The 17,505-nt window shown below is 33.0% G+C and overlaps 1 protein-coding gene across 3 annotated transcripts in view; it reads left to right on the forward strand.

Annotated features, from left to right (window-relative positions):
* Positions 1-17,505, forward strand: part of Grid2 (glutamate ionotropic receptor delta type subunit 2) — a 1,371,796-nt gene that overhangs the window by 246,543 nt on the left and 1,107,748 nt on the right. For all 3 annotated transcript variants that reach the window (XM_063247280.1, XM_063247281.1, XM_063247279.1), the window contains exon 2: positions 15,136-15,291. In XM_063247280.1, the coding sequence (XP_063103350.1) occupies positions 15,136-15,291 (156 nt within the window). The remainder of the gene's footprint in view (positions 1-15,135; positions 15,292-17,505) is intronic.

Below are 17,505 nucleotides of genomic sequence, written 5' to 3' on the forward strand. Positions count from 1 at the left end.
AAAATGAAACTAATTTCATGTAAAGGAGTAGTCCACTTACTGTTTTTCCTTATACCTAAATCAAGTGTTCAGAATAAATTCTGTGTAATCATAAAAGCATTGTAATAGGTGATACCGAGGAGTTTCAAACAGTATGTTCAGGCACATATCAACACAGTTTCTTTCAGGGTCCAGCCAAGAGGTGCAGTGTTGTGAGTGATTTTTATGCAGTTGCTGGATAGAGAAACTTGCTCTAAAAAGCCATTCAATCTTACATCCCTGTCTTTTAAAGGTCCAAAGTGTGATTTCCCTGTGAATAATATCGTTCTTTCCCTTTAGTTATCTTTTAGAATGTTTCATTCTTTAGTTTTCCTTTTTGTAGGACAATGTAGTTGTCCTGACTTATTCAGAGCTAAAAATATTGATATTTATAATTGGTTATTCACTGATTCTTTTGTAAAGTGATGAAAGTATCATGCAGGAGTAATATGCATACATCAGTTTCTTTATGAAAGGCCAAGAATCCTACTGCACACCTGTTGGATCAAATAGCCTCCACTTGGAATTTACTGACCTCTTTAATGATGTAATTTCTTTTCTTTTTCATTCATTTATGATGTCTTACTTATTTAGTTTCCAAATTAAGTTTTTTCTATTTTCTCAACTTATTGAATATGTTCTATTTTTTCTAGCTACAAATGATTTTTCTATGCACTGGCATTCTTATTTCTGAACTAGATTTCTTCCAGGAGCTCTTCTCTGTCAGTGTGTATGCTCAGTCATTTCCAGCTTTCTATGAAGTATCCCCACAAAACAAACTAAGCTGTATTTGCTTCTCTAGGAAACTCCCTTATTTAGATTGAGAGAATATCTGAAAACCTATTTAGTATTATTGAACTATAATTGTTTCTTCCTCCTTATGTCTTAATTTGAAAAGGATCTTTATCATTTCTTTGCTCAGATAAATCTCTAATTGCACTTAAGAAAAAACTACAAAATTTTATTGTGAAAATTAAACCCTACAGTGTGAATCTTCTCATTTAACTTTTAAGTGCTTTGGAAAAGCTGTCTTCAATTTTGATTCAATATCTTTATATAAAGGTTTAAATCTTTTAACACAATGTTACTCTATTAATATGGTTGGTGACAACTCTTAGGATATTCAATCACATAACCACATTTTATCTATTTACTCAACAGATGTGTATTCGTTACCTAACATGCATCACACGCTTTTCTTTTCACTATAATTCAGCAGTGAATTAGTCAACAAAATCCCTGCTCCACTGAAACTGCATTCTAGAGATGGAGAGAAAAACAAACAAAAAAACAGAGTGTATAGAATTTCTAAGATTCTGATATATGCCAAGAAGAAAAATAAATCTGAAATGGAAGAAAATCAATGGAGATAGGAGGTAGTGTATTTCAGAAAGACCTCAGCGAAGCTTGTAATCTAAGGAGAAGAACATTGTAAGCAAGGGAAGAAGAAGACTAAGAGGAGCACTTCTCCATGTATTGCAAAAGTCACAAAAAGTCTTGGCTAAGTGGGTGTCAGTAGGCCAGAGGTACTAGAATCTGAGGTCTGAAGAGTAACAAAGGATCTGATTATAGAAGCCTCTGGGAGGATTTTGGCTGTCTCTACAGGTGTGCTGCGATAGCATCTCAGCCTGCCCTCATAGACCAGCTACTTGTTGCAACAATCTTTTGAATCCACACACTTTCTCAGAGAGTCCTGTATGATAAATTTACAACACTGAATAATTGATTTTGGTAGAGGGGATGAAGAACCTTAACTTGTTTGGCATCTTGTCAGGCATTAAAATGTAAAAAAAAAAAAAAAAAATTGAAATACAATTTGAGAAGTAAATATCTTAGACTTGGAAGAGAGATTAATTTACCTACAAACCACCGGAGGAAGCACATGACACTTTTGAATTATTTGAATTCCAAGGAACAGATTCCTTGTATTAACTTTTGCCTTCTTATAAAATTTTAAACTTCACATTAAAGAAAAGTCAGTGGTGAGAATGAAAAGTCGTGGCTCTTGGTGAACAGAGTCCGATCTCAGAGCAGATCTTAATGAGTGTTAAGTCCATCCATAGAAGGTGATCACTCTCCAGGGTTGTTAGGTCTTTAATTTCTCCTTTAATAGCTCTCTCTTTGAAACCTGAGTGTACAGTAAGTTGATAAGAAGCCTTAAGAAACATCAATATGATTAAAGGAATTAAAATCAGAATTCAGACTGAGAGAAACAGTCTGTGTGTGGTTCATTATATCTCCTTTTGTAAAGCACATAGGGAAAAAACCACAGGTATAATGCCTCAACAAAGTGTATCATTTGATACCAGTGGTTCTGAAAACATTAGCATGTATTCAAATTACTCAGAAAGCTTGTTAAAAACAAACTGCAAGCCCTGACTCCAGTCCATAGACGATGCTGATGTGCTATTCCATGGGTTAGTTTTTGAGAAATACTATTCTAAATAAAGTATTTTTAGATTTTAAGAGTAGCTTTATATTTTTGTAAACTTAGGTTCATATACCCTAGGTGATTATTGAAATGTTTTCATATAGGAATCCAGGATCCTTGCAACTACCATACTAGATTCGTTATCTGATATTAAACATGGAAATCCAGAGAATGGGCAAGGCTCTGAACCCCTCGGGGGTGGAAATGGCACATAGCCAATTCCATTCACATTGGTTTAGGCAAACCTAGCTACAAAGAAATCTATAGGATGTTTTCAGTGTAATTCTCACTCTTCAGACCTGAGATTATGACTCAGTACATGTACAGACGAATATTTGACTTTTAAAGCCTTATCACTGGTTGCATTTTATGACTTTGTTTCAGAATTGTGGTTCGACCACTTGTTCAGCAAACAAATTCTGAGTAGCTTCTGTAGGAAACACACCATGTTGAATACTAGGGACTGTTAATTTTAATGAAAAATGGAACAATCGTTCTGTCTTTTTGAAGCTTGTTGCCTAATGAAGGAGAAAGAAATATGGACCATTTAAGTTAGGCTAATTCTTTTAACATGTGTTGAAGCTGTCTGTACTTCCTCAGATTTTATGTTTTTTAACACACACAAATGTGGCTTCTATTCTCTCCAGTTCCACCCAAATTGATTTTTTAAAAAACTCAATAATTTCTGTAGTACCAAACATAGGGCAAGGACTCTTATTTACCATCCTACTGGGGCAGGAGATTAGTTCATGGCAAAGTAACTGGGCTGGCGAGCATGGACTGTCAATCACAGAGATTTGTTGTTCACTGAAATTCATAACACATGCACAAAACAACATCTGGGACGTGCCAGATAGCAATAGGAAAATGCCATCTTCATTTCTTCTGGTGCAATATCAAGCCAGCACTTACAGGATAGCCCAGGCCTGAGTTCAACATGGGTGCAGAACTGATGGAGACCAGTTTTTTTTTCACCTATTTGCCCTGCACTATTCAGGGCTGTCCTTTCCTACTCTCATTGGCCCATACTCACTCTTCAGACCACTTCCTTTCCCTTCTGTTACTGGTAATACTTTTAATAAGTTAAAACTTCTGGTTCTTTTGCTGGTCTTGTCCAATTCTTTGAACAGAACAAAAGCCAAGGAACCCTTAGGGACCACAGCATCCATTAACAATACAACTTATTTTTAGGAAGCATTTCAGGTAAGGAACTATTTTTATTTTGTTACAAAAAATCTACTTTAAAATTTTTGAAAGTAACTTACCTATTTACCTGGTTGATGCTTTTCTTTTGGTATCTTGTGTTCTATAACTGGTTGCTTTTCTCCTGATAAAATCTGAATGCCTCGAGGATCTGTTTTAGCCTGTTTTCTTCCATTTGTATCATATCTTTATGTGATAATATAAAGTTTCAGAATTAATTCCCAAGGTTATGTGGATGGCTCTTAAAAATGTGTCAGCACATACCTAATTGCCTACTTCTTTACCTGCATTTCAAACTTCTGACTAAAATATCAAAAAGAGGTCTCTAGATTCATTTCCTGTTACTGTTGCTTATCAGTATTTCAGTAAAATGGAAACTGTCTACTCAGTGATAAAGGGCTGGAAATATGTATGCCTCTAAGGAGGAGACATAGTACTTTTTTCCTTAGGTTTCCGGAAAGGCTATGTAGGGGGTGAGATTTTGAATTTCAAGACATGTATTGGATTTTAGTAATTATAAGGGATGTTGGGAGCCATTTAATGGCTATGAGTTTACTACACTTAAAGGGTGTTAGGATTAAGAAAGCTAACTGTTGAGTAACCAGCATAATGCATCAGGCATTAAAAGGTATCTAGGAACTGTATTTCCCAAGATGATTGCAGGATTTGGGAAGACATGTGAATCAGGCTGCGAGTTATTAAATAAATTTAGTTGACAATTCAGGATGTATTTGGAGACAGTGTGGAGATGATTAGAGGGTAGGATTCCCAACTGGCAAGGATTTGAAAAGAGATTATTTTATTTTCTAATGGAAAAATAATGTTGCTAATTGTTTTAAGGAGCTAAGCAATGTTTATCCCTTTTGTCTGATTGTAGCAGACTCTGGTGTATATAAAAACAAATTTACAGTTCAGAAACCTCCAAGGAGAACAGGATCGGAAAAAGCTACAATTCATTCCATGGCAGGATCCTTGTGTAAGAGAGTTGGAATCACATTAGTGGCATGTGATTAGCTTGGTGCATGGAGTGGAGAACAAGATACATTGTGTAAAGGCATTAGTCAGAGAGAAAAGAAGTAGAAAAAATGGAGAGAGAGTAAGTGGTTAATGAGACATACTTTTTGGGCAGTAATCAGAGATAATACAAGTAAAAGTCACTGTGGGAAAACTTGTCCTGAAAGTTTCACTGAGAATCTCACAATGCATCTTACATTGTGTCTATAACCTCAAATAGAATCTTGGGATGAATTTCTGAAACACCTGAGATTGAGTTTCTTAATTTTATTTTAAATGGCATCATAAAAAGATACAACTCTTTGATTTGGTTTCCTGAAATTTGGGGAGAACTATTTAATAAGGAAGAATATATAGGGGAGTTTTTGTTAAATGTAAGGCAACATGTTCTTCTGAGGTATATGACTTTTGCAATGATGACTTATGTGTATATGTTCTATTTATTTTAATGTAAGCTACTTCATTATTGAATCATAAATTTTTAAGAAATATTGAAAAATATATAAATAGATCACCATAATAAATATTCATCTATATAATAATAAACCACAGTTTTAAGATCTATAAATATTGAGTCAATTCATTTAATATCTTTAGCTAAAGAAAAGGAAGTATGTCATATTCATTTGATTGGAGAGATACTTATTTTCAGTTGTAATCTAGTGTGTATGTGTAATAATAGTATCTCCAGGAATTGGATTATGTTTTCTTCCTACATTTTCAACTGAAGTTATTCATACATGAGCAAAGTATTTGAAATTTTCAAAATGTAAGCACTTTGCCATGATGCTATGGTAACTCTTTATTACAAACACCATAAAGAAGACATCCTTACTGTACATGTTTTGCATTTTTACATAAAAGACCACAGTACTTTCTCTGTCATTGGCCCACAACGCATACAAGTTTTTTTTTTGTTTGTTTGTTTGTTTTTTTTAATAATAGCGTATTTGCAATGTGTAAGGATTAAATTCCTCATGGGGATTGCTATGTAATCTACATAATACATTTCAGTAAGTTACTAGCTTTTTTCCAACTACTGTTACTCTGTTTTTTCCAAGAGGATAAATAACACATCATTTTGTCAATATTTTTAAAAAAGGAGTTAAAAATGCTTTTTTTTTTCTTTCTGTCTCTTACCCCTTCTGTATTTCAAAACTACTTCATTCTGTCTGAGGAATACACTAAACATTTACTGTGGAAGCACATGTAGAAATATAAAGGATTATAGTTGTAGGGTTTGTAAAAATTCAGAATGTTGGAAATTTAAAGTCTACCTCATATAATTTCTAGGTGTGTGATTAGGTAATTCATCTACCTTAAAATTCTGTAAGAAAGGAATGAAGAGAGCTATCCTTCAGTAATTCAGAAGTTTAAACATATTATTTCTCTTTTTAAAAGAATAAAACACAGAGACAAGGCATGCACAAGTTTGGCCTTTTTTGTAAGATTGTCAGCTAGAACTTTTCTAAAAATATTTCAAAGTTCATTTTCCTTAACTGTTTGTTATACATATAAAGTCTGTATCTACAATGGGCATCTCAAAGCATCAAATAAATTAGGTCCATATCACAACCACCTGAAGGTAATACATATTTAAAATTTCCGTCTTTCTTAGGAAACTCATATCATATTTACAGTTGTAGTCAACAGTTACAGAAATACCGTTTTGTCACTATTCATGAACTATTTGAAGGGGCACATCTCAGCAAAACCAGTAAGCTGAGCTGACACATTTCTTTATTCAGTACTTGGAGCACTTAGCAAAACTTTAGGACACGCTTGGAGAAAAGTCAGTGGCTAGATTCAAAACCTTTCATTTAGATTTTTAAATATGCTCGTGGGATAAAGAAGAAAATTACACATAGGTCCAAAGATAATGAAATCATAAGATTTGAGATTTATATCCAAAAAGTACCTTTTTCCTATCTGAAATATTCCATATTGCATTTATCTCTTTTATAAATGAACCATACTTTACAGAACCTCTAAGGTCTTATTTTTTAGTAACTCATTTAATTATGTTCATTCAGTTAGGTAAAGTGATTTTTAACAAAGAGTTAATTCTAGTTGTAAGCATAGAATTAGAGATGTAGATGGCTGTCTGAGTTACATTATTTGTGTGTACAGTTCTACTTTTTGTACAGATATTTTTTGACATATGATATAACTTTGAGTGATATATACCAGTTCTTATGCTTTCTTATGGAAGTTTAAGGTGGTATTAAAGGATATAGTGAATAGTTGCAGGAGGAAAAATGTTAAAAATCTGTTCTATTTCTAAAAATATCTGCAACTCTTCTGGGTGAACATACTTTTCAACAAACCGTTTTTTACTTGGGAAGACTTTTGAGTTGCTGTGTAGGTTTTTAAGTGTTTCTGAGACTTACTCTTTTTTTATTATTGTCATTGCAATTACATTTGTATTAATGAGATAGAACTTGAATTACAGATATGATTTAGAGACATGATTTAGAGACATTATTAAGAGACAAATGTGGATTTGTTCACTGATTCAGTAGGAAAAAAAGAATACAAAGAGTTGAACACTTGCCATTTTATAAAAGAGAAATCTAGATTGCTGAACTTTCAACCCTCAAAATACCAAGTGAGTCTTATTGGAACTGATCTCTGAAATGCTTACTCAGAAACTAATATAAAAGTGCATAAGCAATTTAGAGAGAATCTCTGTTCCCCCTGAAATGATATCGTAAACTTTAGCCCCATTATGAACCTCTTGGGGGCTCCGCTGTGTTTTGTAAATTGTCTTTTCTCAAGGATTTTCAGAAATGTGCAGCATGTTCAGACATTGTAGGCGAGAGAATTAGCAGTTCATATGTGCACAGGCTTGCTGAGTGATTATGCAGGAGTCCCAAATGAAAAGTGAATTCAAATGTTATTGAAGAAGAAGGCTATGTAAGCGTTTGAAAAATCTCTCTTACAAGTGTTATTTACATCATACCATGAGGGGTTTTCTCATCAAAATCTAAATCCCCTCCTCTGAAATCTCTTGAGCCAGTTATTCAATTTCTCTTCTTCAGCCATGCTGCACCTATCTTAAGACACTTTATTTCCATGTAGTATTGAAAAGTAGTAATTTAAATGTAACTGCTGTACTTAAAAATGTTAGTTGCTGACATGAGCTAAATATAAATTGCTAAATACTTCTCAGTATTGTTATACAGATGTTGTTAGATATCAATGTGGATTTTTGTCCTCCCAGGTAGATCTTTCTATACTATATCAGAACTACCTCCCTTGATGGTCTTGTCAAAGGCAGTATCTATTTGAACTTGATTATCACCTATTGTTAAAGCAAGAATTATGCTTGCCTATAATTTAGACAATTATGATGGGTGAAGTAGGAATTAATATTACAGTGTACTTTGAACTCTTAAAAGGAAAATTTGAAGTAAGTACTAGATGAGTTTGTTTATATACCTAGTCACAATTTCAATATTTGAAGACCTAAATAAGTTATTAAAGAACCTTTGTTATAAGTCAATGATTATGACATTATCATTCAATTAAATCATTAGTCACTCAAGTGCAAAAATATAAATTTCTTAAAAGTTGGTTTATCAGAGATTTGATCTGTATAAATAAAATTTTAGAATAAATTTTAGTGTATAAGTTGTTGAAAAACTTGACTTTCTAAAAAGTAACCACAAATGTTCACAAATTCTTCTTCTGTAGTAGATAATTCGTCCAACACAGACTTAGCAATGTTTAAATATAAAAGTAAATATGTTGGCTAAGTTACAGTGCTCTTTTAAAATATAGTGTAATTTAAATAATTCCAATACCTATTCTATCTAACAAAAGTAAAATAAAAAATACAAATGAGAAAATTTGGTTTAATTAATAAAATTTTATCAAACAAGTAAAATTAAAACATTTTTGAATTTTACTGCAGTGACTATGAAAATAAGATGAATATCATTTGATAAATTAGAAATGGTTTATAATTAATATATTGCTTAATATTAAACTCCTGAGATTTTAGAAAGTTTACTTAGTAATTGAATTCCATAAGTACTACAACTGTTCTTAGCTTAGGCTTTGAGAAGGTTACTTATGTCAGCTTCAATTCTGCCAAACGACTATCATCATAACTAAGGAAATAAATCATATAGACCAGTTATTACATTGCTTGTTATTTACAGACTTTGGTGACTATAGTTGTTTTTCATTTATTATAAGCCAAAGAGGAACCTAATAGAAAATATTTTATTGTTTTGTTTTGTTTTTGAGACAGAGTCTCACTATGAAGTCAGGATGTCCCTGAAGCAGCTTATGTAGCTCAGCTTGGTTTGGACTCACGGTGATCTTTTTGCCTCAGCCTCTTGAGAGCTGGGATTAAAACTCTGCCTCACCACACCCAGCTGGAGCGAATCATTTAATTCAGAGTATTTGCTAATTCACGAGTTGTCTCTGAATTACCAGTGTTTATATCTCTTACTTATATCTAGCACTTCCATTCCTACAACTAGTTGTTTTGGTTTATGTTTTTAGTCAGAATGCTCATGCTCAGCTGAGTAAAGTGAACTTAGAAAAATATGCCTCTTGATAAAAGGAAAAAGAACCTTGAAAATTCTGTTTATGCCTACAGGAGTATGAGAATGAAATGTATAAGGGAAATTCCTGCTGAGTTATGAAAGACAGATGAAAACATTTATAACACAGGAATATGTTTACAGGATACTTCATTGTAATTAATTCTGGCTGTGGAGAAAATTGTATACCTATGTATATATGCAACAGAATTGCACTTATTGTATGTAAGCATGTACATTATACATAAAGACTTCACCACTGTTGTACTATTAATACACTGAAATAGCACCTAAATGTATAGTATCCTAAATATGATATGAAATCCTAGTCAATGTCACAATATAGCTGATTTTTCTACTGTCCAATCAGGCTAAACACATTTAAACTTTCTTTGATTTGAACTGAGAATAATAACAGTATGAAGGGATAAAGTACAGACAGATTTGAGTTTTACTATGGGTCATGTATGTGATTATTTCCCTTTGAAATTCATACATAATATGTACTGACGGTAGTGAAAATACTATATGCAGATAAAAACTTCAATAAATCCTTCAATTGGGATGTCTGCACATGATTCAATTAGTGTGTATGCACAGTATCTTTAACATTAATTAAAAATCTGGTGAATAGTGACATCTAAAACAATAAGAATGTATGATTGTTTAATAATTCTGAACAGCTCTGCAGAATTGCAGATCTTAATGTAACCAATAAATTGCTTTAAGGCAAAGAGGTTTTTTTCCCCTTTAACCTCCTCCATTAAAATTACTGAATTTCTAAGAAAGAGGAAGAAAATTTTATGCAAGAATAATCTTGTACCTAGCTATTTTGTATGATTCATCAATTTCAACTTCATCAAGGCTTATAATTAATGAATTTGATGTACTCATCACCAGAACAGTTATTAAATATAAATTCAGATACATACACACTTACATGGCATGGTTTATATAGTCTCTACAAATAAAATGATTCAACTGAGTCAGAGACATAATAAAGAAAAAGTAGCTCCAAAGTTGAAACCAGAAAACCTAATCTGCCCTAGCCCTTGTGACTTTTGGCTGTGAAATTTGCAAGATATCACTTAAAGTTTATCACTGCAATTTCTGAAGAGAAGAAAGTTATTGTACCCCATTTACAAAAAGCTTGTAGCCTGTGAGTTTGTGAAAACCGGATGATTGCCTGTCTTCATGTCATGTCAAGACATCATAGTTCTATTCTGGTCTAATTCAATGCGTAACTGTTCTTGAAGGAACAGAGTGACTGGACTTTGCTGGACTTCTGTGTTTTAAGGAAATGCTGATGGATGGATAGATGAGTGCATGTGTAGAAGTATAAAATTATGGAAAGTAAGAACAAAGTGGTATTAGAGAGGGGAATCTCAAGTGTTCGTTTCACAGAACGTTGGATATTCACATCATGAAGCAAGGGTGTTACCTTTGAATTAGAGGTCTTGTATTCTATTGATGTTAACTACCATAAAGAATTTATGTATTTATGGAGAACTAAATGAATAAAGAGTTGAATGTTTTGACTGAGAAAAGTAGTTTATTTATAAACTTTTTGACTAAGAAATCTGTTAAAACCTGTTTGGGCAATTATTTCATATGTGTCTTTCTAGATAATATGGTTTTAAAAATAAATTGATTTTATAAGGTTAATGTAGGTGTGTTGAAACTTGATTGCTTTCAATTTTTAGAAAGATTTACTCAAAATATTTGATACATTAGCTATATATAATTAGATAGTTAGATACAGATAAATGTTTCAAAGAAAATGTCTTGAAAATTCTCAGTATTTTAAAGGAAAACTCTGAGCAACATGAAAACCCTTTTCACTTCTTCCTTTCCAGCTAAACATGTGTTTCCTCCACTTGCCTATTTTAAAACAAAAGGGTATTTAAATATTCAAACTAAAAATAAATTGCATGATTAATACCTTGCTGAATAGCTTTGTCTAAGTATTGTCTTTGTGAAAATCATGTGCAGATACGTGTGTATTTCTAAGATTAGTAATAACTTACCTTTACACCTGGATTTTGGTTCTGTATTGTATGGGATTATGTCTAAGTTAATGTAAGTGAAGATTAATCAATTAATATTTCTTGAGTATCTCAAATATTCAGATTCTCTGACACTCTAGGATGAAAATAATTTTTGTGGCCTAGGAAATGATTTTTGTGGCCTACAGGGATAATCCCGGCATGAGCAGAGGCAGCCACAACACCAATAACTGCATTTATGTGAAAAAGTTTAGAATGTTTTGGGTAGCTGCTGGGTTAGGTTAAGTGATTTTATAAATCTCTTATTTAGCAGGAATATTTGCAAATTTGAAATTCAATGAACTGATTTTGTTACCTAAAGTAATATCAAATTTTAAACACAAAAATCTAGAGAGAGACATTAGATCCCTTGGGGTTATGGAAAAAATTTGGTTTGGATTTAAGGTAAAAAATAATTGAGCAAGTAAATGTATGAATTATAGAAATCTTAGAACATCATTCTGTTTCAAAAATGTAGAAGTACCATTATTTACAAATAGGCAATGAATTTTATAATTTGAGCTGTATAGTAATTTATCAGTTTCCATAATCAGAATAACATTATTACTTTTACACATGACATCTTACAGTAATTTAAAATGAAGATGTCAAAATGGTTTTATGACTATTATAAACTGTAAGTATTTTCACAATTATTTTGTATCCTGTGTCTAAGTTTAGTATTTGTTCATATTTTTATTTGCCTGTTAGTTACATGAAGATTATTTTCTGCAGCATTACATATAATACAAATACATGCATTGATGTTCTTTCCAAGATAAGTGAACATGACGTCTTGAACTTAAAACCTATATATTTATGCACTTCTATGTCACTATCATTGTTATAACAATCAAATAGAGCCTTTTTCTTCTCAAGAAGGAAATTCAAAATACAAATAAAGAGCACAATAAAAGATACATAATAGGAAATAGGGAGATTTCTTGTTTCTCAAACAAGAAAAGGATCAAGAGATGGCAGGAAAAGAAAGAGAGTAGAGGGAAGGGAGTGACCCAGGAATAAAGATGTGTCGTGTGTGTTTACCCACTACACACGCAGAATGTAAATAGTGTTATGTACTGCAAACCTGTCCTAATAAAAGATATTAAAAAGGAGAGAACAGAATGTCATCCTCTATTAATGGAGATGATTAATTTGAAGATGATATAGTAGGAATATTTAGGGACTAGTATTGCCACCTTCTTGATCGTTCTTTCCAGTTTGGTCCATGTGCTGTGTGAGTGAGTGAGGAGGGGGAAAGAAAATCATGGGGTGTGAAATAAAACTGACAATGAATATGTTTCGGAGGAGCTGGGTGCTGTGTCATCCTGTTAGTGATACTGTGATGAATGTTGCATTTGATCAACTGTATTGTTATAGAAGCCAATTCAAGAATTTTATATTGAATTATTTGGTAATCTGTATTATTATAAGGTTGAGTAGGTGATATTACTGCGACTGTTAGAAGTGTACAGAACTTGTTTTGTGTTGTTATTTTTGTTACACTTTATGGTACCGGTGATCAAACTCAGACATGCTCTTCCACTGAGCTATGTCTCCAGAATTTTTATGTTTTGTTTTAAGACCCAGTCTTACTAAATCACTCAGGTGGAACTGGGAATTGCAATCTCCCTGCATCCTCGCTGAGGCTCTTCATATGAAACTCAGAAGAGTTTTTCAGAATGCTTCTTTCAAAACAAACAAACAAAAAAAATGCTGCATGCCCTTTTTTTGGTTCTACGTCAAATTTGAAATGACTTTTTGTGTCTCAAAAAGAAGTAAGTAAATAACTGGGATTTGAAATGTTGGCTAAGATTTTCTGCTCATTGGTTATGCTTTTGCAACAAGATAAACTGTTCCTTCCATGTCGCTCTTTGTTGTGTACAGAAATATGAGCTGTTGCTTTTGCACATTTCTTTTCAATATATCTTAATGCAGCGTGGAATGACTAACTTCATATCATTTCTACAGGTTTCTGCCATTTATTAAGCCATGTTTAAAAATTAAGGCAATGTTGAGTGTTCTGTCAGGCAATGGTGAACTGATTCCACTAAAAACATAATTGCTAATACTCAGCAGATGTCAGCAACATCATCTGCTAGAAAACAAAGTTGGTTACAGATGTTTTCTAAAAGCCTCACTTAGAATTCCTGACAGGCTAAAACATCTCTGTATAAATGTACAACAGTTCTTAGATTATTTGGTTCAAAATGAATTGTCTACTTCAGCTCTAGCTATGGGAAATATATATCACATGCTAAAAAAATATGTGTGTGTATCTGATCCTCATAGTGTTAGATTTCAGTGTATGATTAATCCAGATCTGTGTATTATCACATACTAAAAAGTCTTCATAAAAATGAATTTAATCAGCAAGACAAGTCTATATATTATCTAAATGTTTTTATAAAATATTAATCTCAAAAGTATAGCTCTGTTTCAACAATGATAGGTAAGGTAAAATTAATATATTGGTACTTTTATATTTGTATAGGCATATTCTTGTCTTACTTGTCATACTCATGTGTGTATACATGAACCTCAAATCTTTCTACAAGTTTCAGTGTACAGCATTGTTCTTATTTGTAGATCTTATGCTGTGCATTAATTCTGTAGTCTTTTGTACTAACAAACCCAAGTTTAAGCCCTCTGACCTGTATCTCCCTAATTCTATTCCCCTCCTCTGTTAGCAACCATTTTATATTATCTGTTTCTGTCATGTTGACTTTTAGATTTCACATAAGTAAAATTATGTTGCAGTTTTCTTTGTCTGGCTTATTTCATCAAGTACAATGTTGTGAATTACAGAATTTGAATTAAAAAATAAAATGTTAGCATTTATTGAGAACTTAAACTATGTCATTTCTGCAACTTACTTATGGTTAATATGTATTACACATACTACTCTTACAGGTAGATACAGGATTATTATTGTTATATTTTAAAAATGATGAATGTGAGACTTAGAATTCAGTACCTTATACAAGGTTATATACTTAACAAGTATAGGAGGCAAGGCTTGAAATCAAACAATTTGGTCTGGAAACTCTGTTTAACCAATATATTTTGAACAGCCAAACAGTACTAGTAGGTCACATTATCATATCATCATTAATATTCTATGTCTATGAATAGTGGCTTACCTATCAACTTGGATCTGTGTTAGTTCTTTGAGATAATTCTTCTCTCTTTCTACATTTTAGATATTTGTGCATCTCTAAATTAGTGTTGAGTTCATGATTATAAATGGTAATAAAGTCCATACTGAAGATATAACAGTGTAGGTTTGATTCCTCAGCATAGAAAAAAAAAGTTAAAGAGAGAGACACAGAAACAGAGACAAAGAGACACAGACAGAGAGACAAAGAAGACAGAAACAGAGAGAGAAATGAAATCGTTACTCACACAAAAGGGGTAGGAGAGAGGCAGAAATGAAATAAAAACAAGAAATTAATATCATAAAAGATGTATGATTCCTATATATTCAGTGAACTGGACCACAAAAGTTTTCCTGATGTTAACTCCTCTTATTCAGAAAGGATTTCCCCAAATGTGAATTCCTCAGTGTCTTGTAAGACACTTATCAGCATCTCCAAACCTATTTGTACCTGTGACGTTATCTTTCCTGTGTTTTTCCTTCAATAATAATACTTCGTTGTGCTATTCATTATTTGTGTTCAGAAGAAATAACTATACTCCTACTCAGGTATGACACTGCTCCAGCATAACATGTTTCAGTAATAAATAAAGTTTGTGCTTTAATTGAAAGCATACGTTTTTGAAATATAGAAGTCTCTTTGGCATAGATCCAGAGGGCATGACAGAATATTTATGATATTGTTTAATGACAACATTCGCTTCTTTCTAGGAGCAATTTTTGATGAATCTGCCAAAAAAGATGACGAGGTGTTCCGCACAGCAGTTGGCGACCTCAACCAGAATGAGGAAATCTTACAGACTGAAAAAATCACATTTTCAGTGACATTTGTGGATGGCAACAACCCGTTTCAAGCTGTCCAAGAAGGTAAGGTCTGTCTTTAGTCCACGATTTTGTTTTAGATGTTGCTGGTTGCTTAATTAAAATGGCAGTGATAGTAGACCCTTAAAAAGCCATTAAGTATGAGGATCGTATTTGTGTCTTTGCTATTACCTGAGTGTTTCTTTCTGTGGATTGTGCTGTTCTGCAAATGTATTCCACATTTGAGAGTTCAGAAAGTAGAAAGTCATTGATTTAATTGAAATGTACTATGAAAATGGGCATAAATTCTTACCATGAAAATCTTTGCCATAGTTTAATGACTTCAATGGAAATGAAATATTCCTTTAAAATGTACTTTGCTGTCAGAAGTTTTATGTGGGGGTTCTCTGGGAAAATTGCCACCTTGAGTGCTGTTACAACTTTCAGTGACATTTCATGTGTTCTCATGACAAATGTATTGCTGCAAGGAAAATCTTTAGACACTACATATAAATCAAGGATTTTGTACTGGGATCCTAATATACTGACATGGGCTATAAAATTTTTGCTTTCTACAAATTTCCAAAAATTAAAGCGATCTCCTGTATTCTGTCTTACTGTACAGTGAAATAAAAGATTTATTGGTACAAAGTAATGCAAATAGAAGTGATTTTTTATTGGAATGGTCATTGGCATGAATTAAGACTTTGGAAAAAAAATTCTGAGGTCACCAGAATTCTGTTTTATGCTAATAATTGAACATATTAGTTGCCTCTCATTTGGAAAGTACTCATTCACAGAACATTTTGCTGAATACTGTTTTCTGAATATTTATGTTCATCTGAAGTTATGTGCTGAAACACCACTCCCCTTGCAGTGATAGTGTAAAGAGGACCCTCAGAAGCCGTCACCTCCTGAAGGCTCTGCCTTCAAGAGTGTGATTATTGCCTTCATGGAAGAGGCCAGGTTTGGGGGGGGCATATTCTGAGTTTGATCTTGTGATACTAACAGGGAGTTCTGCACTAGTGTTTTCATGGTCTGGCCTGGGTAATGATGCTGAAATAAGTTCTAGGAAATAATGTAGTTCTCCATTTAACATCAAGAAGGTATTTGGTTAATTTTAGACTTGAAAATAATTATTTCAAAAACTTTTTTATATTGGCCTAAAGAAGGGACATATTCCACTCCAAAGAGGACAAGGAACAATTCGAAATCATTATTTCTTGCATATTGTAAGTAAAGTAAGGGAGAATCTTAAATGTGTCATCAAAATGGTCATTATTTATGATCATGCATTTAATGCAGTACCATTAAAATCTGTAAATGACAGCTTCTAAAAATCACCTTTCTTTTTTAAGTATAAAATGACACAGCAGGTCCGGGGACTTAACTCAGTGGCTTAAGTGTCTGCCTGGTAAGCACAAGGTCATGAGTTCGATCCCTGGTCCCCTCCCCTCAAAAAAAAAAATAAATAAATAAAAGACACAATATAGTCAATGTATAACTAATTGAGTACACATTAGTATTGTTAATGAACATACAGAAAATTCATGATTTTAATTACTCCACGTCTCTCTATTTCAATTTGAACTTCTAGTCTTGGTCAAAAGCATCATCAAGTATATAGATGTTTGCTAATGATACTAAATGATAAGATCAATCAACAGCTCATTATATGAAAACAAACAGTATAAAATTTCATTTATTTTGTTGTGAATTTCATCCAACTAGTACTACATAAGAATTGAATTTTTTAGCAATTTTTTCCTTCCTGTTGTCAACATTTAATAAACAGAGAGGAAGCATTTGAATAATAGCTTGTTTAACCTGTAGTCTAGCGGTGCCCCATCTTTTTTCACTAGTTTTGTGAAAGGCACGTCTTTCCACAGGTGCAGAAGTGGGTTGTGGGGAGTGATGGTTTCACTGTGATCCAGAGAGCTGTGGCACCCACTTCTCCTGCGTGCACCATGCTCTGTGGGGTTCATATTCTTTTGAGAATGCAAAGCCTCAGTGGATCTGACAAGAGGTGGAGCCCAGCTGGTAACGTGGCAAGGTTCCTCCCAAGCTCATGTAGGCTGCTCACCTTTCTGGTGTAGCCTAAGGTTAAACCCTATGTCCAGACAGAACTGATATTACTTAAATTATCTTTTGTAAATGTCATAGTATATTTTGGATAGCAGTCATTGTTTTTAAGGTTATTTTCCTGAAAGATTCATCTGTGTTATATTATTCTGCTAGCATTCAGTTCTCTGCAGATTGATGACTGCTGTTGATATTTCC

This window comes from Cavia porcellus, unplaced genomic scaffold (assembly GCF_034190915.1).
Source record: "Cavia porcellus strain 051 isolate PalLab524CR breed Dunkin Hartley unplaced genomic scaffold, mCavPor4.1 scaffold_4, whole genome shotgun sequence".
In the NCBI taxonomy this organism is placed as follows: domain Eukaryota; kingdom Metazoa; phylum Chordata; class Mammalia; order Rodentia; family Caviidae; genus Cavia; species Cavia porcellus.